Source organism: Ascaphus truei, chromosome 5 (genome assembly GCF_040206685.1).
Source record: "Ascaphus truei isolate aAscTru1 chromosome 5, aAscTru1.hap1, whole genome shotgun sequence".
Taxonomy (NCBI): Eukaryota; Metazoa; Chordata; class Amphibia; order Anura; family Ascaphidae; genus Ascaphus; species Ascaphus truei.
In genome coordinates, this window is record NC_134487.1 from 41309227 (window position 1) to 41333044 (window position 23818).

The window sequence follows — 23818 nt, forward strand, 5'->3', positions numbered from 1 at the left end:
TGTGCTTTATCGTTAATCCATGTATTAGTAAATGCCATATTGAGGATACATTCAATCTCTTTCTTGTAATTCAATGTAGGATCAGTATCTAATTTTTTGTAGCATGGTGTATTTGCTAACTGGTAAAATGTATCTACAATAATATCCATAATCCGTGATGGTAATAGCTCCACCTTTGTCAGCCAGCCTTATAATAATGTCCTTGTTCTTCGGCAGCGATGTAATAGATGTCTTCTCTGCTTGTGTCAAATTAGATCATGCACTAGAATGTTCTGACAAGGCTGTTTTAACATCGTCGGAGACCAGCCTATAAAATATTGTAATCGAGGGATTGTTTATGTTAGGGTTAAAACTACTTACAATGAGTAAAATCATGCAATTTCAGTTGTCGTTGCAACTTAGGCTTGTTATATAGTAGGCGCTGGAGCACACGCGGGCGTGCGCCGGCGTTGCACGTGGAGTGCACGTTTAGTTGTTAGGGTGCAAGCGGTGACGCGCGCGGTTAAAGGGGCGTGACTGTCACAGCGTTAGGCCACACTGTGATTGGTTCACGGTGTGGCAGCAGCGCGAAAATACAATTTTATTGTAATTTCCCTGGTCTGCCGCGCACTGGTCACGCCCATGCGCGCGCGTGTCCCTAGTATAGAAACGTCTGGCTGACATAGTCAATTATAATTGATGCGCACGTTAGCCAAAACCAGGTATGGCTATGGCTACATATAAATGACAAGTCTCTGTGGGAGCCTTTGTGATCTTGTATTTATGGCCACCCCTCATTGTGGGTTTTCTTTTTGAGTGTACTTTCTATTGGGCATGCAGTAGCTAAAAAACGTGTGTCTGGGGCAACAGAACATTCACTGCCTGAAGACTGACTGGTAGTGAACGTAGATCTTGGTAGATATCTTCTATTTCTATATGTGCTAGCTCTCTGGAAATCCCATTCAGTGTGCCCCAGTATACTCCACACTCTTTGTAATCCCGAGTTACTTTATGTCCATTTTCACTTTCTGAAAAGCTAGGTCCTCTTTACACTTATTGATTTGACTAGTCAATCTCGTCTGCCAATCCTGTATGGTGTCAAAATGAATAATCTCCCTAATAGAGATCATGTGAGAAGAGCAAATGGGGCACCGAAACTGCATAAATGTATTAATACAAATATTTCCCGCTAATATCAGTGGTATTGTTTTGTTTGCTGAATCTGGTGAGGTAATTATGTTTGCAGGCTGGGTGTCTGTTATAAAGAGACACAGAAGCCTTCCAGCTGCACAACTGGGCCAAACCAGATGTATTCATTAATACATTATTATTAGAACTATTCATTAATAAATCTGCACCAGATTTATTAAGGAAGAGTGGTCAGGTTGTACCTAATGGAAATGTCTTCCCTGATAAATCTCTGGATAAATTGCACCGCCTATTCTCTTTTGCCCACTTCAATGACGGCGGCAAATGGCATCAGGCGCCCTGACGTAATGCACACGCCTCTATAGTCCGAGGCTCGGGTGGGTCAAAATGATCTGAGAGCCAATCAGCATCGCGCAGTGAGAGGGGCTGGTGCGATAGGACTACATCTCCCACGATCCCCCGCCTGTCCCCATTCGCGCATGCGCAGATCGGGGAGTCCTTGGTATAGAAGAGAAGCTCAGTCGGTGGCAGGAGAGGCTTCAACCCAAGTCAACATGCAGAGCTGGAGCCGCGTGTGCCGCAGTGTAAGCCAGGTAACAGACTCCCGGAGACCGGGGCTGCCGGGCCGCTGTGAGGCCAGGGCTCATTATACGCGAGTGCATGAGTGGGGTGTCTCCAAGGAGATGTCAGCGGGGGGAGGACACCTGAGGCCTAGACTTGAGACCTCTGCTCCATACGCCACTGCTGACATCAAAGCAACGTCATCTGCTGACCTTCAACATATCCCACAACATCTCCTGTGTATCTGGTTGGCTAAAAATATCTTCCTTTTTGTTACGTTATTAGTGATTTAAAAAAAAATCCACTCGCCCCAGTCCAAGTCAGAGATCTTTAGTTGTGACCCCAGATCTCCCTGCTAGGAGCTTTCATGTGCTGTACCCCAGAACTTACAGAGGACCTCTTAAACATTTAACCCACTGAAAAACCACAGCTGCATTTTTCCAAATCTTTAACTCAATGTTCCCAACATCATTGTAACGCATCTCTTACCCCATAACTGCAAACATCAGTAAACTTCACAAAAGCTAAACTTGCTAACCCCCAGAAACCTACTGTGCATCATGTAAACCGAGGGTGTAAAAAAGTGGCGTTATTAAACTGGCGCTCTATACAAAAAAGTGCAATTATTATAAAATTGTAAGAGATGTTCTATGACATCAAATCATTTAAAGGTAAAATACCAAAAGTGCAAAAAAAAAATGTGAAAAGTGAAAAAAAAAATTGCTTTATAAAGTGCTGCTCAAACCCTTTAAATGATTGCTTCTTCAATCCTCAGAAGTATTGTAGTCCAGGTGGTGGAGAGCGCAAATATGTGAATAAAAGATGAAAAACACAAAATGGTGCAATATGTCTATCCAGATAGATCAAGTTCTGTGTAACCAATAGATTGTGTACTCACAATATGTTCTTTTAAAGCATCTCCATTAGTGGCAACAACGTGACCGGTACATCTAGGTGTGTGGTAACCTTATGGCTAAAAAAATAGAAGCCCCAATAGCGTAGACTGATATAAATTTTATCAGAAGGTATATAAAATAATTCTTGCAGTCACATGGTGTCAGAATAAATCCGGCGCATAAGTAGTGAATAGAGTTGGAGTTGGTGCTGTCCAGAACCCTCAGCGTTACCCCCGCTCACGTCCACAGCTCTCTGCGGCTCTCCACTCGATCTCGCTTGTGATTGGCCAGCCTCTGCACCTCCTGGCTGGAATACCCGGATGCCGATTTAGGGAAGCAGCTGCGCTGTGATCATCAATGGTGCACAGCTGCGGTCTTGAGGCCAGCAAATTACGAGTGAGCGAGTGGAAAGCTGCAGAGAGAGCTGTGGACGCGAGGGGAGGGGGGCAACGCTGAAGGTCCTAGACGGTACCTACTCCGACTCTATTAATTACTTATGTGCCTGATTTAATCTGACACCTTGTGAGTGTAAAAATTCTTTGATATACCTTATAAATTTTATTAGATCAGTCTACGCTATTGGGGCGTCTGTTTTTTTTAGCCATAAGGTTACCACACACCTAGATGTACCGGTCACGTTGTTCCCACTGATGGATATGCTTTAAAATAACAGATTGTGAGTACACAATCTATAGGTTACTCAGAACTTTATCTATCTGGTTAGACATATTGCACTATCTTTTATTCACATTTGCGCTCCCCACCACCTGGACTACAAAACCAGTGGTGTGCAAACTTATGTCGTGCCCCGCACTCGAGTGGGCCACCCTGCTCTCAAGCGACGGCAAAACAAAGGCTGTTCACGTGTAAATTAAACGCCCACTAAACAGCGCCCAGGACCGGCTTCTAATTTGTTGGGGTTTGGTGCCGGGGGAGAATACGGAGCCTCGTACGGGCTCTCAGGCTTCTCATCTCTGCGGCATGATGTTGAGTTGTCAAATGTCATAGCGATGCTGCATCGCTATCAGAAGATGCCAGAGAGAACGCAAGCGGCCGTTACAGATTACCCACGCTCTCCCCTGGCAATCGGTTTTAGGCCTCGTTCAGGGTGCCAGAGGCAGGAGTTGGAGTGCGTTCGCGAGGGCGGGCGGCAGTCTGCAGGGCGATGTGTGCACATCCTCCCCAGCAGACTTTTTCAGGAGTTGAGGGGGCGGGGCTACAGACAGCAGCTTAGGCCTCGTTCAGGGTGCCAGCTGCAGGAGTTGGAGGGAGGGCGGCAGTTTGCTGGTGTTTATCCCCAGCAGACTGTTTCAGGAGTTGAGGAGGGGGCGGGGCTACACACGGCAGCTTAGGGATCCAAGTGGCAGTCATGAAATCATTCTCAAGAATGATTTCATTGGCTGCCTAGGTCCCAGTGACGCTGCTGCAGCTTGAAAAAACGATTTTTTCGTTTAGTGAAACTGTAGCCAGCGTCAACTCCTGGCTTCGGAGACAGGGCAGCTGCTACCCTGACAACCAGTATTCAATTTGAATACATTGTGTCCCACGGCAGCTCGCACGTAAGCACGCCCTCCCTCCGAAGCCAGCACCCTGAACGAGGCCTTAATGTTGTGGGGAAGAGCGTGGGGCTCGGTTCGGCACACCCCTTAGAAAATGTTCCTAGTTTTGTAACTGAACAAAGACCTTTTTATAAAGCTTTACATTTTTTAAGCTATGTCATAGTCACATACCACACATACCTCATGTGCTCACCCTAATGCATTAAGCTGGTACTCAAGGCTCATTTATAATATCCACATATCTCCCTATCCAGTTCTCTGATGTATTATTTTAAATGGATAATTAGGGACTTTACTGCAGCATAAATGTCCAATAGGGGATAAGGGTGTTGGATGCATCTCATTTCTGACCTTCTGAATTACTCTATGGCCCTTATACTGTGTTTCTGAAAAGTTGAGCGCTATTTAATTGGATCGTTATACGGGCCTTATTCTATATACAGTATGCTGCAGTGGCTGTTATGGCTGACAAATACCCATTACATTTTATACAGCCTTTTAGCTGAAAACAGCAGTTTCAGGGTATATAGAATTACCCCGTCAATCTTTTCCAACACAGGGATGAGCTCTTCAAAGCATATTGAGCAGGGGTTTGAGTGAAAAGTCTCACGTGTAACGTACACATGGGATTTATTTTCCTCGTGTGTCTTCTAGAATTGTCTTTCCTTCTGTCCCTGGCACAGGGCCGCTTCTGAGGCCTACACTTTCTTTAACAGTGTATGTAGTCGTACCGCAGGTCAAACTCGCCTTATCCTGTTTTACCTTTACTTCGTCTTGTCATTGTAAAAGCAGTCCTTTTTAAAGGACTCATTTGTATTTGAAACTGGACAAGATCAGCTGCTCTGGGTCTTGAATCTGCTGCAACTGCAGAACAAATATAATTGGAGTAGATGGAGACAGGGAAGGACTTGTTTAGCGGTTCTTCATGCTTCCAGGACTGCTACATTTTAATACCCCAAATTCTGTGAATATAGTTGTATTCTGCCTTTATCTCAATTTCAGTCTAAGCATTAATTGACCTGTAAAACTCTTTAACTTCTATCTGTTTTAATTAATATATATCTTTTTTTTTTTTTTCAAGGTAAATCTCACCACTGCACTCAACTCAATAAAGATGAAGAAATTCTTCTGTATGCCTTAGTGGCGGTGACATTTACATTGATGTCCTTAACATTTGTGACAGCACAGTGGACCCCCTGTCACTCCCCAGCCATGTGATCTGCATATAGAAGCAACATGAGTGATATAGATATCTATGTCGTATGTCAGGGGGCTATTTTATTAGCGCACCTCTCAGATGTTTTAGATCTTGTAACGTTTTTTCCCCTGATTGGCGTTTGGAGCAAATACTATAGCGAATTCCCATTTTAGAAGAAATCATAATTGCATGTCTCGGGGTGCTCAACTCGATAAGGGAACTTGTGTTTCCAAATTGGACATATGGTTAAAAACTCATCGCAAAATGGGCATCATTAACAGTAATGTTTTCTCTTCTGCATGTTAGAAAAGCCACTTGAGCCGTATCCCACATGGGTTACAGAGGATATGTGCTGTGCCGCTGAGAACCTACTCAGACAAAGCATGTAAGTTGTAATGATTTCTGCCTGACCTGTATAGTGTTAACTGTGCAACCATGAAATAATCATTCACACAATCGTTACTTTGGAATTTGGTGATAAAGGGGCAGTTCCTCTGTGTGTGTGTGTGTGTTTATCCCTCCCTTTTTTTTGTTTAAATGTGGGGAAGCAGGGGGTCCCCTGAGCTTGAAACATGCTATTTTTTAGTTCTGAGGACCCCAGGGTCCCAGATATACTGGAAAAGGTAGCACTGGTACACTCCACGCAAGGAGAAACAAAATTGCAGTCTAAATCACCTGCATCTTGTGGGCTTGGAAGCCACACCATCATCCGTTGCAGCTTTCTATTTGCCTGCGTTATGTGAGGGATTTAAATACACACAAGCCTCCCGTCTGCCATTCCCGGTGTGTACCTCGAGGTGGGACCATTTTGGGATAGTAGGGTCCTAGTTTGCCGGTGGCTACGTTAAATTAAATCTATTCGATTTACAGGTCACCACCATATTTCTTCACACAGATTTGGTACAGATTGTAATATTGACAATATTAGTTCAATGTATTTAAATGTTGAAGTCGCAGCTGTTAAACCAGCGGTGCGCAAACTGGGGGGTGCGACAACCAAGGTGGGCGCAAGATTTTTTTGGGGGGGGGGGAGGCGGTTGCAGAAGTCCCACGCTTTCCCCCCAGGGCATTTAAATAAAATGCTGGGGGACCGAGCAAGGCCTCTACAATCTCTACTTACCGAGGTTCAGCAGGCTCCAGGACGCGTTACCGTGGCATCAAATGACACAGCTGGGTCATGTAACGTCACGGTTGCCACGGTGACGTGACGTCACGTGACGTCACACGACCCCGCTGCGTAAAATGACGACGAAGGAGGGGGGAGTGCACCAAGGAGGAGAGCAGGCACGGGGGGGGCGCACCAAAAAAAGTTTGCGCACCCCTGTGTTAAACCACTAAAACACCTATTTAATGCCTTGTTAAACCGTCGCTCTTAAGGAGACATTTTCCCCTAAACAAAATTGTGTGTTCTTTGTACAGCGTGTGGTTCCATGGGAAGTAGAAAAGTAATAATTTTGCATATTTACAATGCAGTTAACACAAACATTGTACTATGTATCAGTGGGTCAATAACTATTAAATAACAGCATAATGTAGAGCAGGGGTGGCCAGCTCCGGTCCTCAAGGGCCACCAACAGGTCAAGTTTTAAGGATATCCCTGCTTCAGCAGCGACTGAGCCACCTGTGCTGAAGCAGGGATATCCTTAAAACCTGACCTGTTGGTGGCCCTTGAGGATTGGAATTGGCCACCCCTGATGCAGAGTGAAACGGATTATTGTCCATAGTGTTTCTTTTATTTTTAGAGAGACTGAAGTGATAAGTTGGCAAAACATTGTGTTAATATTTTTCCGTACGCTATATTTGTCTCCTAAAGTGGAAGCAGATGTCACAGTCATTGGCTCTGGTCCTGGAGGTTATGTTGCTGCAATTAAAGCTGCACAGCTGGGTTTCAAGGTGAGTTTGTATCACACGACACGATCGCTTTTGTAGAACTCCTAGCATAGCATGTGAGTAGCAACATGAAATAAAGACCGTTCACTCCACCATTTACAGGGCTCAGGGGGTATACATGTGATATAATTGGATCTGTCAGAACATGACTTTCCTGTGTTATCAAAAGAAAAACACATATTACAACGGTTCCAGGAACGTGACACTTTCTTTCGCATTGTTGAAGTAGCTTAATAAATTGTAGCCTACAACAATTCAGTATTTTCCATTCAAATTTGGAAGCGAAGGTAGGTTTTTTTTTTTTTTTCTCCCCCCCCCCCCCCCCCCCCCATTTTAGTTTCACTGCGATAACCCAATTTAGAAATGTTATCAGTGTATAGAAAAGAAGTCTTGTTCTTTATAGTGGCAGATATTGGTACTGATAACAGATGAGCCGTGTGCGTAGTTACCACATCTTGCATAAAGAAACTGTGTTAAGGCTTCGGAGAGTCAGTCTTATGATGGGATGGAAGGTATCCCAGTGAAGAAGTGATATCGCTTGGTCTCTTGTTTCGCCTATTTTGTTTAGTTCACATCCCCAGATAGGGATGGGCAGACAGTTAGAAATGGCAACTAAAGTAGGACAGGGTGCAAATATAAAACTGTACATTTGGCAAAGGACTAAAAGCAACACTGCGGGCTCCGTTGCTTGCTCTCTTTTTTTTCTTCTAGTATTGAAGTGGGGGGCTGAACCCCGTTAATTTCAGCTCTGGGACCCCGGGGTACAAATAGTTAAGTCCAGAAAATCTATAGTAGTACTATTACTTGAAATGGTGAATTTCAGATTCCAACTCTTGTGTTTAGGAAGTTTTTGAATTTCTCAAGGTCTTCCTCAGTTCCTTTCCAGATATATGGCACGTCATCTACCGTATATAGCGTTTCCATAGCACCAGGCTCGCACCGAATGGGTTGCGGGATCAAATATGATCTACTTTTGTAATTTATTTTTGCGTGACAGAACGATTATGCTATAAATGTTTAGATTCAACTGACATTGTCTCTATAAATATTTGATTTCTGGCTTTTATTTTTTCCATACTTTTAGACCATTTGTGTGGAGAAAAATGAAACTCTGGGCGGAACTTGCTTGAACGTGGGCTGTATCCCTTCTAAGGTGTGTACAAGTACATTTGTATGTAGTATCTGCGAATCATTTAGAAAATGAGTTGCTGGTACCATTTTATCCAGTGCATCACTTTCTTCAGTCCTTGGGGAACAACAACCGTCTAACATGAATGGTTGCAAGGGTTAGTAAAGAGAATAACAAAGAAAAACGTGTTTGGTACATTCATTTGATCAGTGGCAACGCTACTTTCTGCTATTTACAATTGACTCGTCGCCACAAATAGAGAAACTGAAAATGTTTTTATTATTTAATGCTCTTAATCTTTATGCCCTTGCACTAGGTGTACACATGGTTTGCTGCTTCTGAGCATTTATTACAGCCATTAAGATTTGTATATATGAATTGTCAAGGAGTATAATGTTTAATAAAACCTCTTACTTCCAGGCTTTGCTGAACAACTCTCACCTGTATCATATAGCGCATGGAAAAGATTTTGCAAGCCGAGGAATTGAAGGTAAATGCTGTACTGGAGCTTTCTGCTAAATCTTGAAAGACAAATTACCGAGGTCCTAGGATCCTATTTAATCAGACTTGTGTTTGACATGGGGGAAAATCCAGCCACGGGGTCCGTCACGTAATGGTACTGAGTAGACCCCGCAAGTTCGTTGGATCGCCAACCCAAGACGCAGAGGGCAACAGAATAGAAGCATACAAACGTACACAAAACCCACACAATTATCCACTTTGGGACCCACCTCTAACCTGGGAAGGGATTGGACTTTTCCCCACAGAGTAGGTTTACCAGGAGGTGGTGCCAGGGTTGGCCGCCGTAGTCCCTCTTTTTCTGGGTTGGGGAAACAGTCCGTTAAGGGGTATAGCAGTGTCTTGGGGCCGCTTGGAGAGGGGGTGCACAACGGATAAAAACTGTCCTTGGTGCTATTACCGGTAGAGGTTGTCCCACTAGTTCAGGGACTGACCTCCACTAGCGGTGCAAGGGCTAAAGGTATCAGCTCTCTGCGGCAGTCGGAAGCTGATGGCTGAAGAAATTCTTCAAAAAGTCGTTTGTAGCTTTGGCTTGGTTTCTTGGCTCAGGACGCACCAGAGCGTATGGAATAGGGCTCCTCACCCAGACGATAGGCTGACACAGTCTGAGCTGTCCCAAGACACACACGAGTACAGGTTGGGGGTTTCAGTTATATCGCGTGCTTCAGAGAGATGCCAGAATGTCTGCACGCATCGAAGGGTTTGTTCTGGCCTCTCTTGATCTGGCTGAGTTAGGCGCAAACTGCTGACACTCTTCCCTTGGAATGTTATATTACACCCAAGACATTTCCTGGCTGACAAGCTAGAAGGTGTGAGAAGTAGCCCCCATGACTTCATTGGATATGCAAGCAGAGGCATTGCGATGCAAGGAAGGGTCGTCACCTGGCCAGTGGGGTAAGACTTCCAATATCCACTTTCTTACTGGGGTGAACACCAAATCCATTAAAGGATTAGGATTCTTGGGGGTAGGCTGTCTTACTGGCTCCCAGGGTCCACTATCGAGGGACCCTGGCGGGGAGTTCCTAGGACCTCCAGAACCAATGTTAGGGCAATTTAGCAGATTTGTGCTTTTCAGAGAAAGTGATAAAAAACTGATTCCTTCCAGGAAAAGAATCCTCTTTTTTTTTTTTTAAACCAGGAAGAGGTTCCCCGAGACTCTGGGTTTTTCCCCCACAAAGTTTTGCCCCTTCTAGCAAAGCGTGGCGGTACCAGAAACTAGTTACAAGCCCCAATGGTTCTGTAGTTATTAAAAATTTGAGGACTGGAGTTAAGAACCCCTGCGCTAAAGGATTTGGAAGCATTGACTCCAAGAGAGAGAATAAAAACAGTTTCTCTCAACTATGGCCTTCAGCTGTTTTTTTTGTTTGCTGTGTTTTATGTATGCTATTTTTGTTAAATATCCCCACAAGAGGACGGACTTAATATTAGGTGTCTGGCTGTGAAATTACTTGATTACGGTATAGCTCCCTTTTCTGTGTTTATACTTTGACATGCTGAGTAAGAGATGATCTGTCAATTCAAACAAATATCCCCCCCAAAAAAATTTGCCGGTTTGTGTCCTTTTCTGGCGTTCTGGGTATGGTGACATTATTACAGCCCGATATCAGCCCCGCATCCGCTTCCCTGTAGACTGACTTACTGTGGATTCTTGGTGTGCCGGCTGTTAGCTATATTCGTTCTGGGGACTGTAGAGGTCAGAATATGGCTGGGGCTTAAGTTTATTAAAATATGGTCGTTATAATCACATTCTGCCCTTCTATTGCTGTAATTCAGAGATCTAATGCTCCCCCCCGCCCCCATTTCTGCCACACAACTGAAAATATCACTTCATATCACTTTCCTACAGCTGTATATACTTTTATTTGACTGATACAATTTTCATTTACATCTAGACCAGGGGCTGAACAACTCCAGTCTTCAAGGGCCACCAACAGGTCAGGTTTCCAGGATATTCCTGTTTCAGCACATGTGGCTCTGTCGTTGACTGGCAACTGATTGAGCCACCTGTTCTGAAGCAGGGATATCCGGAAAATCTGACCGGTTGGTGGCTCTTGAGGACTCTAGTTTGCTAGCCCTGATATAGACTATTTATATCAGAGAATGGTGTGAAATCAATGATTTCCTCAAAAGCTAATATAAATCAATTTGTGATATTGTGTTTTCTGCTTGTTTTCTCAGTGACCGGCATCCGTTTAAACCTAGAAAAGATGATGGAGCAGAAAAGTGGAGCAGTAAAGTCCCTTACAACTGGAATTGCTCACTTATTCAAACAGAACAAGGTCAGATTTTCCTTTGCCTGATTTTTAACTAATACTTTAGTGATCTGTAATACTTGCATAAATCTCTAGGTAATGAACATATGGCGTACCTATTGTTGCTGCAGTGATTAATAAAAAATAACAATGTTTTTGCGTATGCATTTAGTTACTCCTCAAAGATTTGTTTTACTTTAAGTTTTTCATTCAGAAATAGATATACGCACTCGATTAAGTGAAAAGGGGTCTTTTAGACCATATATATATATCAGGTGCAATAACACCCCAAAACCTTGTGCTCTGTCAATATTTTGTATATTCAGTAGACGGTCTAAAAGATCCCTTTTCACTTAACAGAGTGCGTATATATTCCTGGTTGAAAAACTTGCTGCAGTTAGGGTTTGTGGGAGACCTCGTCATACAGATTCTCGGCACCGTGTGAAATACCGTTTTGAAAATCTTACTACTTCAAAAGAAATGGTAACTAGTGCAGGGCAAGTATAAAATCTTGTTTTACTGCATGAAAGAACAACATTTATTAGAGCTGCAAAGAAATATATGGTTTTGTTGTCTCTGGCCCTTCATAAAGAGAGTGCGGCCATTTGTACATGGAAACTAAATGGGGAAATCTGGCGCGTGGAGTATTTTAGAATGAATTGCCAGTTTTTTGTAAACAGGTCTGATATGAAGAACGGGGACCTTTTTTTGTAACCTTGTATTTTTGCTGTATTTCCGTATCGGGGCGTTGAACTATGCAACCACACTTTCCCATGCACCGCAAACTAAGCCAACTTTCATTCCTGGCAATGTTCCCTGGGGATCCTCTCCGCTGTATCTTACGTTTATTGATGGCATCAGTATCTGCCCTGACTGCTCACATGCTCTGATGCTCTAGAATTCAAAACACATTTTGCTGTTGAGTCTCCAGCAAAGATAATGGAGGTCATGATTGACAGGCGCCAATGTATGATCGCTCACACTTTCAGGTTTGCATGGCCAGACTAAGAAGGCACAAATAGAAAACGTATCTAGAAACAGAAAAACGAAGTATGGTACTGTCTCATGTGCCCCTGTCTATCAATTGTTCTAGTCCTGTTCTGGACTCATGTATATTAAGGCCAAGTAAATAGATTTGTCTACATCTATCTGTAATTCAGATTTTGATGCATTCATAGTCACTACTGCATTTAAAGAATTGCATTTTGAAAACCGTAACAAGATATTAAAATTGCAGTTTATACTGTTCTTGATTTTTTCCCAAGTTATTCCTTTCACATGTAAGTGTTGTCCTTTTTTTTTTTTGGTCATTGTAATGCCTACCGGTGTGTGGTTTGTAATTTACAGAAACTACATAGACTAGTTAACACGGCGAGATTAAAAGCAAAACCTGCTATTTTTATGAGGCATGTCTGATATATCTGTCCTCCCTGTTTGGTTCTCTTGCATTTTCGATGAGTAAAATCCTCTACCACACAGGTTGCACACGTTGAAGGTCTTGGGAAGATCACAGGCAAAAACCAAGTAACGGCAACAAAAGCTGACGGAAGCACTCAGATTGTCAATACAAAGAACATTCTCATAGCTACAGGCTCAGAGGTTTCTCCATTCCCAGGAATTGAGGTATCACAAACTACAAACGCCTGAATCGTAATACTTTTTATGTGACCTGACTAATTTTAACTCTCATTTTGGTATTACCTTTCTTCTGAGAATGTAGTTTGAGATCTTTTTGAAGAACTTTGCTGAGTATTTCAGACTGCCTTTAGGAATCAAAACCATTAATCTAGTGGTGGTGGTAGTAGTAGTAATAGTACCCTTTTTATATAAGGAGTTGGAAGTCGGTACAATGTAATGTTTCTAAAGGTTTGACAATAAATAATCCAGGTAGGGTTTGTCTCCGTATATCATTTATTCTGCATCTCATAAACAGAATAAGAGCAGGTCAGGAAAAAACTGCGACAAAGAAATATGTGAAAGCAATCAAACTTATCCACTATTCATTACTGCCTGATTGTCATCATATTTTCATGCATTTGGGCAACACCTAATCAATATTATAATTTAAATAGTTCACTAGAGTTTATTCTAATTTTTTCTATTGGAAACTAATTGGCTTTTTTTTGTAGTGTTTCCTCTTTCTGTCTGGGTATTGCCCATCTTGACCTTGCGTTACCAGCTTCCAAGCTCTGTTCCATCCTTATCACCTTTTGTTTTACATTCCAATTGTCCCACTGAAACCTGTTGCTTCAGACCCGTGGGGCCCTATGAAAGTTAGAATACTAGGGTGTAAGATCTTCTGCAACTAGAAATTAGTAATACTGAGCTAAAGCAATCGTGTGTGTGTGTGTGTGTGTGTGTCTCCAAGGGGGTTAAGAAATAATTGCACATTTACACCTGCTTATCAATGGACCTTTATCTAGGAACTAGATGAATATTGGTGGAAACTTAGATGCTTTGTCTTAATTTAATGACACTGAATTGTTTGTGATATTTCCGCTTTAGGCTTATAATCATATTTTAGCTACAGGAAATGCCTTTGAAACTCATTATTGCTGACCGATAATGTCATATTCAGGAAGTGTTTGTTTTTGCTTACATTTGTAGCCTTTTACCTGTTTTGTTTCCTGATCTATATTAGAGTGAGGGACTGATATATTTTCTTCCATCTTCGTAAAAAAAAATTATGCTTAATAATGAACATCTTGTAACGTTGTGGTGAGAAGACATTAAGTCTCTAATTTATTGATCATGAATTGCTTACAGATTGATGAAGAAACTGTTGTTTCATCAACTGGTGCACTGTCTCTGAAGCAAGTGCCTGAGAAGATGGTGATTATTGGCGCTGGTGTAATTGGTGTGGAACTGGTAATTTAATTAATATACTTATGTTCTGTTTCCATCGCATATTACCCACACACCCTCAAAATTCCTCTATATTCCAACTTTCTGACGCTCTGAGCATATCTACTATGTCCTTTAAAATTAAATCGTTTTGTGACCCTTAGGTGCCTGTGTGTCGCTATGTTTTAGACATTTTTCATATACAGTAAAGGCTTTTAGTTAAAATGTCAACTTGACCCATTTAAATGTAAAGCTTGTCATTATACAAAACAGGAAAATGTATGCATTGTATACTCCATAGTATACATTACAGGGCTTCCAACTTTGAACTCCCCACTTACTCTTCATAAACTGGATTATTTTAATAGAAGTGCTGTATTTTCACACTACCGATGGCCACAACTGAATTATTTATTTATAGAATGTTTTACCAGGTATGTCCTGGACATAGTTATGATGACAAATACATAGCTACATTAAGTGAATAGGGTTATACATTATATACAAGACATTGCATACACAGTTAAAGATGATATATATTATAGGCGTATGTAACAATTACAGACCAGATTAAAATGTGAGACCGCTTTAGTTGTGAAAGACCTTATACTGGTGGCGGCTGTGAGAGTCTCCGGTACAGTGTTCCAGTTGTGGGGTGCACGGTAAGAGGAGGAGCGGCCAGATACTTTGTTGAACCTTGGGACCATGAACAGTCTTGCAGTCAGATCTCAGATGAGAAATGCTGCATGTTAAATTAAATGTTAATTTAAAAAAATGTGTACGGTGATCCTACAAATACAAACTTGGAGCTGCTCCTTTTGGGGTCAAATTGTAAATGGAATCATTTTGTTTCACATTCTTGAAGCAGAATTATTCTTCTTCCCATAAAACACCCTGCTTTTGTACCCAGTGGAAATAACCACTCCTGTCTTATTGGTATTTTCAGGGCTCTGTGTGGCAGCGGTTGGGATCAGATGTTACTGCGGTTGAATTTTTGGGCCATGTTGGTGGAATGGGCATTGACATGGAGATCTCCAAAAATTTCCAGCGGATCCTTCAGAAACAGGGTCTGAAGTTCAAGCTAAACACCAAGGTCACTGGTGCCTCAAGGAGGCCGGATGGAAAAATTGATGTGTCGTAAGTATGGCTTCAATGCGCTTTGAAGAATCGCTTGGTGTTTATTTAGTACGGACCCTGTGACCTGTCCTTTCAGGTCCGGGGACCCCCTGCTTCCCGAGATTCGTACCTCTAAAGGGGCTGCCGGTATATCCGATCTGTTTAAAGGTCCCACGTCATGCGGGCCAATCGAAAGCCGGGCATCTCGGCTTCCTATTGGCCCGCATTACCTTTTTTAAACAGACCTCTTCCATGCCCAGCCAGTGCTGCCTCCGGCAGCCCCTTTACATGTAAGTATCTTGAGAAGCAGAGGTCCCCACCACTGGAGACCCCCTGCTTCCCACCTAGCCCAAAAGCTAACACCGCTTTAAATTCAAACATGTAAAAAAATATTTTTTTTAAACTTTCATTTGTTACCTTTCTATTGAGACATTTTAAAAACCGTTGATGGACAATGCACATATGAAACCACATGGAGGTGCCACTCAGATTTTCTCTACTTCTTTAAAAAAAACAAAAAAAAAATAATTACATGATGAGCATGAATTCAAAGTCCTTGAGAAATGGAAAATATAATCAATTTAATTAATCAAATCAAATTAATTTAATCAATTTATTTTTCTCCATCGGATACTTCATATTTGTTTTCTTGGACGAACAATTGATATTTTACTACTATTCTACTCAATCTTCAACAAAATGTGTTAAGATCCTGGAGTCTCTGTAATTTAATATTGCTTGGACTGAGTATTTTGAGTGCGCACTCGACAGCGTTTCCTTAAATATCAATAATTAGTCCAAATAAAAAAGGTTCTGAAGTACTCATTTACCCTGCACTGTTGCAACTGGACTAAAACGCCTTTGTAACCTAAGGGGGATTGAATCTTTCTAAATGAGTTACTGAGTTGTTTTTTTGCCCCCTACTTGGGACTGCCTCTTCAATAAAAATGTAAATACTTTTTGGCTCTTTACAAAAAAGTTACCACCTGTAGCTTGGGAGTAATATGTATTTTTGGGAGACCTCAACGTAACTTTGTTATTCCTGAGTATATTTGAGTTCTTTTGCTGCTAGAGTTAGAAGATATACATTTATTTGCTTGCAAAATGGTTTAAAATTGCTCAGAATAGAGCAAAATCTAAATGCTGAGCTTGAAGCAGAAAGCGATTTTTAGTTGCGTATTTTTACATTGTTACATTGATTTGATGCAGGCAATTCGGGTACATGTACTAATCGCTTTTAGTGTCTGTAAGGCCCAGATTCACTAAAGGGTCCATCACATCATGTCTTCTATTAATTTAAAACTTAGTACACTTTGCTGGATCTGGGCCTAAATTGCACTGCTATACAGGGGGATGGGGGGGTTGTACTTGCGTGCGTTTTCTAATGCAGTCTTATGTGTGGCCGTTAGGATTGAAGCAGCAGCTGGCGGCAAATCGGAAGTCATCATTTGTGACGTTTTGCTTGTATGTGTCGGTCGACGTCCCTTCACCCAGAACCTTGGTTTGCAAGAACTAGGCATTGAGCTCGACAACAAGGGGAGAATTCCAGTCAACAGCAGGTTTCAGACGAAAATCCCAAAGTAAGTAACAGTATATTTAGTACAGGATGTAAATTGGCATGGCTACCAGTTCTAGAAGAGTCTGCGACTTTTTTGCAAAACAATCACCTCTTCTGTCAAAGTGACTTTTATACACGGCACTTTAATCTGTGTTTTGTTGGTTATAGTATGTTAAGAAATTTGTACGCAAAACAATATCTCTTTATAATCCCTTTAGTAAGAAAATATTTCTAATTTGTGTAGCCGTATTAGTCCTGTAGTATAATAGTGTGGCTGTGTGCATATACGTCTATATGTTTCATGCTTCCAAATGTAGTTATTACTATGTACAAAAAAACCATACCATGATATTGGACCTTGTTGTGTTAAACACTTATTTTGCTTTACATAGAGGACCCAAATGTAATGGTTTTTGGGTCATCCAAATAGCAAATGTAGCATAAAACATCAATTAACCCTTTGGTGCGCCAAGGCACCGTCACTATAGTTGGCGGGTGTGTGCAGTATATAATATTGCACATTGAGGGGTTAAACCCATACAAACACTTTGAAGAAATGTCAGTTATGTTTTGTAGGTATAGTTTAAAAAAAAAATGCTGAGGGCTCTAATAACTAAATGTAACCCACAATTAACTAGAATTTGTCATTTTTCCTTGTGAAAATATCACTTATGAGCACATTCACATCTGACACGTCTGCAACCCTGTTTTTCCCCATTATCTCCTAGCATACAATGCTTCCACTGCCGCAAGGGATTCTGGGAAATGGCCTGCAAATGAGCACACTTACATTTACGTGTTAAACTGGGAAAAAAATGACGGTTTTACATACTGTAATATGCTTTGTCATTTTGTTTATCTGGAATCTCTTGTGACATTAAGTTTTCACATTAAATACGTGAATGAGACCGCAATCCCCATTGTTATTGTATGCACGGGGTGAATGACAGGTGCTAAAAAGGGTATTTAATACAGTAGTACCAGTGTTGATCAAAAAGAATCCCCTTATATGTAGCACTCAAATGTCATACATATTATATTAGTGGACACAAATGGTCCTGCAGTGATATACTGCAAGTCTGACAGGTTCCCAGGGTCACCGAGGATATAAAAAATAATAACATTTTATTAATTCTACATCGATAATTAAAAACACATATACATTGTTAAAAATCCCTATACTATTGTGGCAGATATGTGTAGATCAAATTGGGTAAGTATAATTGACAATTGACATGATTAACATATCATGACTTCCAAAATATTCACAGCTGGTAATAATGTCTCTAACCGTCAGGCTACAAACATATATGGTATAGTTCAATCAAAAAGCAGACCTGATAAGGTAATGGTGTATCTGAATATTAGCATAGTCTCTGTAGTCATACAAAAATTATATTTCTAGGAGCATAATAGCGATAAGTATGGTATAAATCACTCCTATGTGGAATCGGTAGTAGAAGGTTTTAATCTCTCTCTGTATGTCATATGAAACACAACAGTAAAGTAATTTTATTCCTATATCCGCTATTTATGCCAAATTGGCCTTCCCAAGGGGTAGTGGTGCAGTGTGTAGCAGTATATCACATCTGTAACATATGGTGAGTAAATGCGCAATATTGCATCCAAATTATCACCAACACCCCTGCAATATAACACAATGTATCGCAGTTGTAGCAATATAGTACATAATGGTCCTCTATTATAGCCAAAAAAAACTCCTAGATAACATAACAACCACCGCTTGTACCGATTGACCTTGGTTAACGCTGCAAACACAGCCTGTAGCAGTTGTAACTGTTGGTACACGAATAACCTGTCTTATAACCAAGTCTTCTAGGTATCAGAGAGACATTTAAGCCGCCATGTATGCTGCTTTGATCGATACAAGCCTGCTCGTGATTCCAGTAGTAGGAAGTCGCCACTCGAGTGACGTCACTGCTGTGACGCCCTACGTCCCGACGCACGTTTCACGTGTCCACCACGTTTCATCAGGGGGAGGAGGGATAAGAGTAGGATGTCCCCGGTGATGGTTTTATACTCTCAGACGGAGTAAAAAGGTTCAATCCCTATGCTGCAATAGGTGGGATATGAACCAATCAGTTCGTATCAACACAGGAGGTGGAACGAGCCTTAAGGGTGTACATACACATTTAACCTGTCAAATGCCAAATAAATGCCTATGCGGTCAAATATCCACGTCCTGTATTTGACCGCATAGGCATTTATTTGGCATTTGACAGGTTAAATGTGTATGTACACCCTTAAGGCTCGTTCCACCTCCTGTGTTGATACGAACTGATTGGTTCATATCCCACCTATTGCAGCATAGGGATTGAACCTTTTTACTCCGTCTGAGAGTATAAAACCATCACCAGGGACATCCTACTCTTATCCCTCCTCCCCCTGATGAAGCGTGGTGGACACGTGAAACGTGCGTCGGGACGTAGGGCGTCACAGCAGTGACGTCACTCGAGTGGCGACTTCCTACTACTGGACTCACGAGCAGGCTTGTATTGATCAAAGCAGCATACATGGCGGCTTAAATGTCTCTCTGATACCTAGAAGACTTGGTTATTAGACAGGTTATTCGTGTACCAACAGTTACAACTGGTACAGGCTGTGTTTGCAGCGTTAACCAAGGTCAATCGGTACAAGCGGTGGTTGTTATGTTATCTAGGAGGTTTTTTTGGCTATAATAGAGGACCATTATGTACTATATTGCTACAACTGCGATACATTGTGTTATATTGCAGGGGTGTTGGTGATCATTTGGATGCAATATTGCGCATTTACTCACCATATGTTACAGATGTGATATACTGCTACACACTGCACCACTACCCCTTGGGAAGGCCAATTTGGCATAAATAGCGGATATAGGAATAAAATTACTGTTGTGTTTCATATGACATACAGAGAGAGATTAAAACCTTCTACTACCGATTCCACATAGGAGTGATTTATACCATACTTATCGCTATTATGCTCCTAGAAATATAATTTTTGTATGACTACAGAGACTATGCTAATATTCAGATACACCATTACCCTATCAGGTCTGCTTTTTGATTGAACTATACCATATATGTTTGTAGCCTGACGGCTAGGGACATTATTACCAGCTGTGAATATTTTGGAAGTCATGATATGTTAATATACTTAATTGTCAATTATACTTACCCAATTTGATCTACACATATCTGCCACAATAGTATAGGGATTTTTAACAATGTATATGTGTTTTTAATTATCTATGTAGAATTAATAAAATGTTATTATTTTTTATATCCTCGGTGATCCTGGGAACCTGTCAGACTTGCAGTATATCACTGCAGGACCATTTGTGTCCACTAATATAATATGTATGACATTTGAGTGCTACATATAAGGGGATTCTTTTTGATCAATCTTTTGATCAACACTGGTACTACGACATTAAGTTTTCAGCAACAATGGAATTTGTCCTAAAGCACGCAAGTTGTACCCAGTTTGTTTTTGCTCCGCCCAGGTGGAATATAACCATATACTATTTTAAATCAAACTTTAAACACAATACTGAAACATGTTTCATAAGGGATCGGGGAAAAGGCAGTTATGTATATAAAAGGAAATGGTATGCATTTATTATGGTTTAGATCTTGGTCTTGGCGTGATATCTTGTGAGATGAAACGACCTTTAGTTTTGTGCAGCACTTCCAGTGTGAGGCAGACTAGACTCAGTGTGATGCACTCAAGGTAACCATTGTAATAGTTTTCATCTGTTGCATGACAGTGAGTTGAATCCCTAATATCAGGCCGACTGTTTCTTGAACAGTGATCAAAGATGTCAGCCTTCTTCTTTTTCTAATTTATTTTTATTACTGTCAGCGTTTTTGCGATCGGTGATGTGATTGCTGGACCGATGCTGGCGCATAAGGCAGAAGATGAAGGTATCATTTGTGTTGAAGGGATGGCTGGAGGAGCAGTCCACATCGACTACAACTGTGTGCCGTCTGTGATTTATACTCACCCGGAGGTGGCCTGGATTGGGAAGTCGGAGGAGCAGTTGAAGGAAGAGGTAGATTTTAGGATGGGTACAACATTGAAGCTTATAGTTTGCATTGCCAGAAACAAATATGTATGCTGGGTTTGTTCTTATGGATCAGTTCTCCAATGTCCTACATGTTCTGAGAAGTTTGCAAAGTATTTTAGCTTTACAGGAGCAATCCAAGCATAGGATTGAAGCAGGGGGTCTGCGCAGCTGAACCCCATTAATTTCAGCTCGAGACCCCCTGCTTCCAGAGGTACTTGTCTCCATAGAGGGTGCCAGTATCTCTTTGCTTTTTTTAAAGCTCCCGCATCACGTGGACCAATAGGAAGCCGCACCAGATGATGGCATGGATTCCCATTGGCCCGCAGGGCACAGGAGCTTTGAGAAGCGGCCTTAATGTGAACACTGCTACCCAGCCGGAGCGGCTACCAGCACCCACTACAGAGGTAAGTATCTCCGGAAGCAAGGGGTCCTCAGAGCTGAAATTAATAGGGTTAAGCCCCGGAGACCTCTGCTTCAAGCATATGTTTTTAAAAAAAATTACATTTACCTCCTTGGATTGCCTCTTTAATTTAATTCTGCTTACTTGGTTCAGATTCCAAAAAGGGTTTTCAGTCTTAAAGTTTAAGATAATGAAAATTCTCAGTGATCCTGCACTACCTACGCTCACGTGCTTCTGCGTCTTTTGATAGAGTATGTTTCAAGCGTAAACGAGTGAAAGATGCGCTTGGAATGCATACGGACCACTTTCAATTCCTCACCTGTCTATATTGCATACCCTTATATGTCATAGGGTACAGAGTACAAAGTTGGGAAGTTCCCATTCGCTGCCAACAGCCGAGCTAAGACCAATGCTGATACAGATGGCTTGGTGAAGATTCTGGGCCATAAAACTACAGACAGAATGCTCGGAGCCCATATTCTTGGAACAGTGAGTCTGTTTATGTAACTAGATGTTTGGAAGGGTGTTTTTTAAACTTTCTTTTAAATCAAATGTTATTGTAAAGTTTTTTTCATATAAAAGGTAGAAAAGGGAATACTACACAAAGGAAAACTAAAAAAAACCTGAAGTTTGTGTTTAAACCATAAACACATTACATTCAAGGGTTCATTGGGTCCAATCATACACAAGGTATTTATTACTATCCATGGTGCATGGTCAAAGGCACGACAAAAATTGAATTAAACGCAAATCAATGGTATTAGAGGTTCAGTAGTAATTAGAAATGTTAGATCTGTAAGGAGGAATTCCAGCCCAACAGTTATTGTATAAGCGTGTTCTAACTCAAAGGAATATCTATCTATATCTGCACACACAAAACAGAAAATAAAGGTAAAGGGAGGGTGCATACTGTCCAAAAAGATACAGAAAAAAGAAACAGGCACTCATATGCAAAAAAGTGAAATGTATTGACAACGTTTCAGTCCCCACCTTGCTCTTGAGAAAGGTCCCAGTAGGGACCGAAATGTTGAGTCAATAAATTTCACTTTTTTGCGTGTGTATATGTATTAATATACATTTTGTATTATTTATTTCATGGTACAGTATATAAATAGAAACATACATTTTAGTGTCCCACATACTTGCTGTGCTTTCAGACAGAACGTGTATGGGTTAATCACCTATTCACTTGGATTGTAAACGCCTCAAGATGAGACTACAATTACAAGTATTTTATAAAATAAAAGGGAAAGTTGTAATGTTCTTCTGATGCAACAAGTGACACTTCTCCTTTAGTGGAATCCCTTTTCATAGATGCTATAGCAAATTGTCACTTATTTGCATTACCCAGCCATCGCTACAACCTATTTATTCAGTAATTATCTGGAGATTGCCACAGTGAGTGAAAGCAGGCACATGTCAGCCACTTGTGTGCCGTGCCTGTGTCCTGTGTTCTGTAGCTGTTTCCTTATTATAACTTCCCACTTTCTACTTTAAAGGGTGCCGGGGAGATGATTAATGAAGCTGCTCTCGCCATGGAATACGGAGCTTCATGTGAAGATATAGCCAGAGTGTGCCATGCCCATCCTGTAAGTACAAGCTGCTGTTCTGCAATTTTTGTTATGAAATATTTCTACTGCTAAAGATGCATATTTTCATGCTGATCACGGATATTTTTGTTTTCTGCTTTCCTACAGACTGTATCAGAGGCCTTCAGGGAAGCAAATCTAGCTGCATCGTTTGGCAAAGCCATTAATTTTTAAGTGGGACAGAAAAGCATCGTGTACATAGATTTCTTTACAAGATGGAACAATGGTGTGGAGGGGTTAGTCTTCGACGGCTGCATCCACTGGGCACTTTTTTTTTTTTTTTGTCAAAACCAGTTATTTAATAAACGTTTAGTAATCTGGAACACACAAGACCGGCAGCAGTGTATAAATGCACTTGGGTGATATTCAAACCGAAGTTGGAACCTCAATGTTTTTAAAACAGCATTTCGTGACTTAAAAACATGCCATGAAAATGAACGTAAAGCTATATTGAGTAAGTCTACATAACTTTTAGCGGTCTAAACCAAAGGTATTCATACATACAGACTCTCTTATCTTTCCTGTAAACCTCAATGCAACATAACAGCAAGAGATTGGTACCATTTGTCATGGTTCGATTTCTATTCATAGTGCAAGAGGTTGGGATAGCTGCTGCTCTGTATAATGGCCCCAGATTGGTCATGTCATCCTGTTTATATCATTTCGTTTATTAGTCCCTTGCAAATATTTTATTGCACTTGTGGTTTTATTTAATATTTTCTGAATCGGCACGTCATGTTTAATACCACTTGTGTACAGCTTCCAAGGGTATGAGTATCCAATAAATACTAATAGAGCATCGCCATCAATTACATTATCCTGTTCTAATGCTTTCTTACCAGTTACCAACACCAACAGAGAACATTGTAGGAACAGTCTGTTATTTGTATGTGATAGAAAGCAGCAGGGTGCGTCTCATGGACAAGCAACATGGCAAGCCGAACGAGTTTTGTAAGTTGTGGCTTCTGTATGTTATATTTTATTTCAAAGAAGTAAACGTGCAGAGACTCTCTACAAATATACAGTACAGAATGTTCACTTTCAGGTAATTAAAAAGTTTCCTTTATAAGTGAAAATGCTGCTTTAAAGAATACATTTCTTTAG

General features: G+C 41.1%; 1 protein-coding gene across 1 annotated transcript; it reads left to right on the top strand.

The window, feature by feature from the left end:
• Positions 1–1568: 1568 nt before the first annotated feature.
• On the top strand, positions 1569–23531 carry DLD (dihydrolipoamide dehydrogenase). Its single transcript, XM_075599732.1, has 14 exons — positions 1569–1721; positions 5649–5727; positions 7156–7235; positions 8317–8385; positions 8782–8851; positions 11059–11159; positions 12612–12755; positions 13899–14000; positions 14923–15113; positions 16502–16672; positions 20521–20710; positions 21477–21614; positions 22625–22714; positions 22823–23531. Exons 1-14 carry the CDS (start codon positions 1608–1610, stop codon positions 22886–22888), a joined length of 1605 nt encoding a protein of 534 aa, XP_075455847.1. The 5' UTR covers positions 1569–1607; the 3' UTR covers positions 22889–23531.
• Positions 23532–23818: the final 287 nt, after the last annotated feature.

Coding starts and splice junctions, on each gene's coding strand:
- DLD (XM_075599732.1), top strand. CDS start 1,608: ATGCGCAGATCGGGGAGTCCTTGGTATAGAAGAGAAGCTCAGTCGGTG. Junction 15,114..16,501: donor GATGGAAAAATTGATGTGTC/GTAAGTATGGCT, acceptor TGTGGCCGTTAG/GATTGAAGCAGCAGCTGGCG. Junction 16,673..20,520: donor TTTCAGACGAAAATCCCAAA/GTAAGTAACAGT, acceptor TATTACTGTCAG/CGTTTTTGCGATCGGTGATG.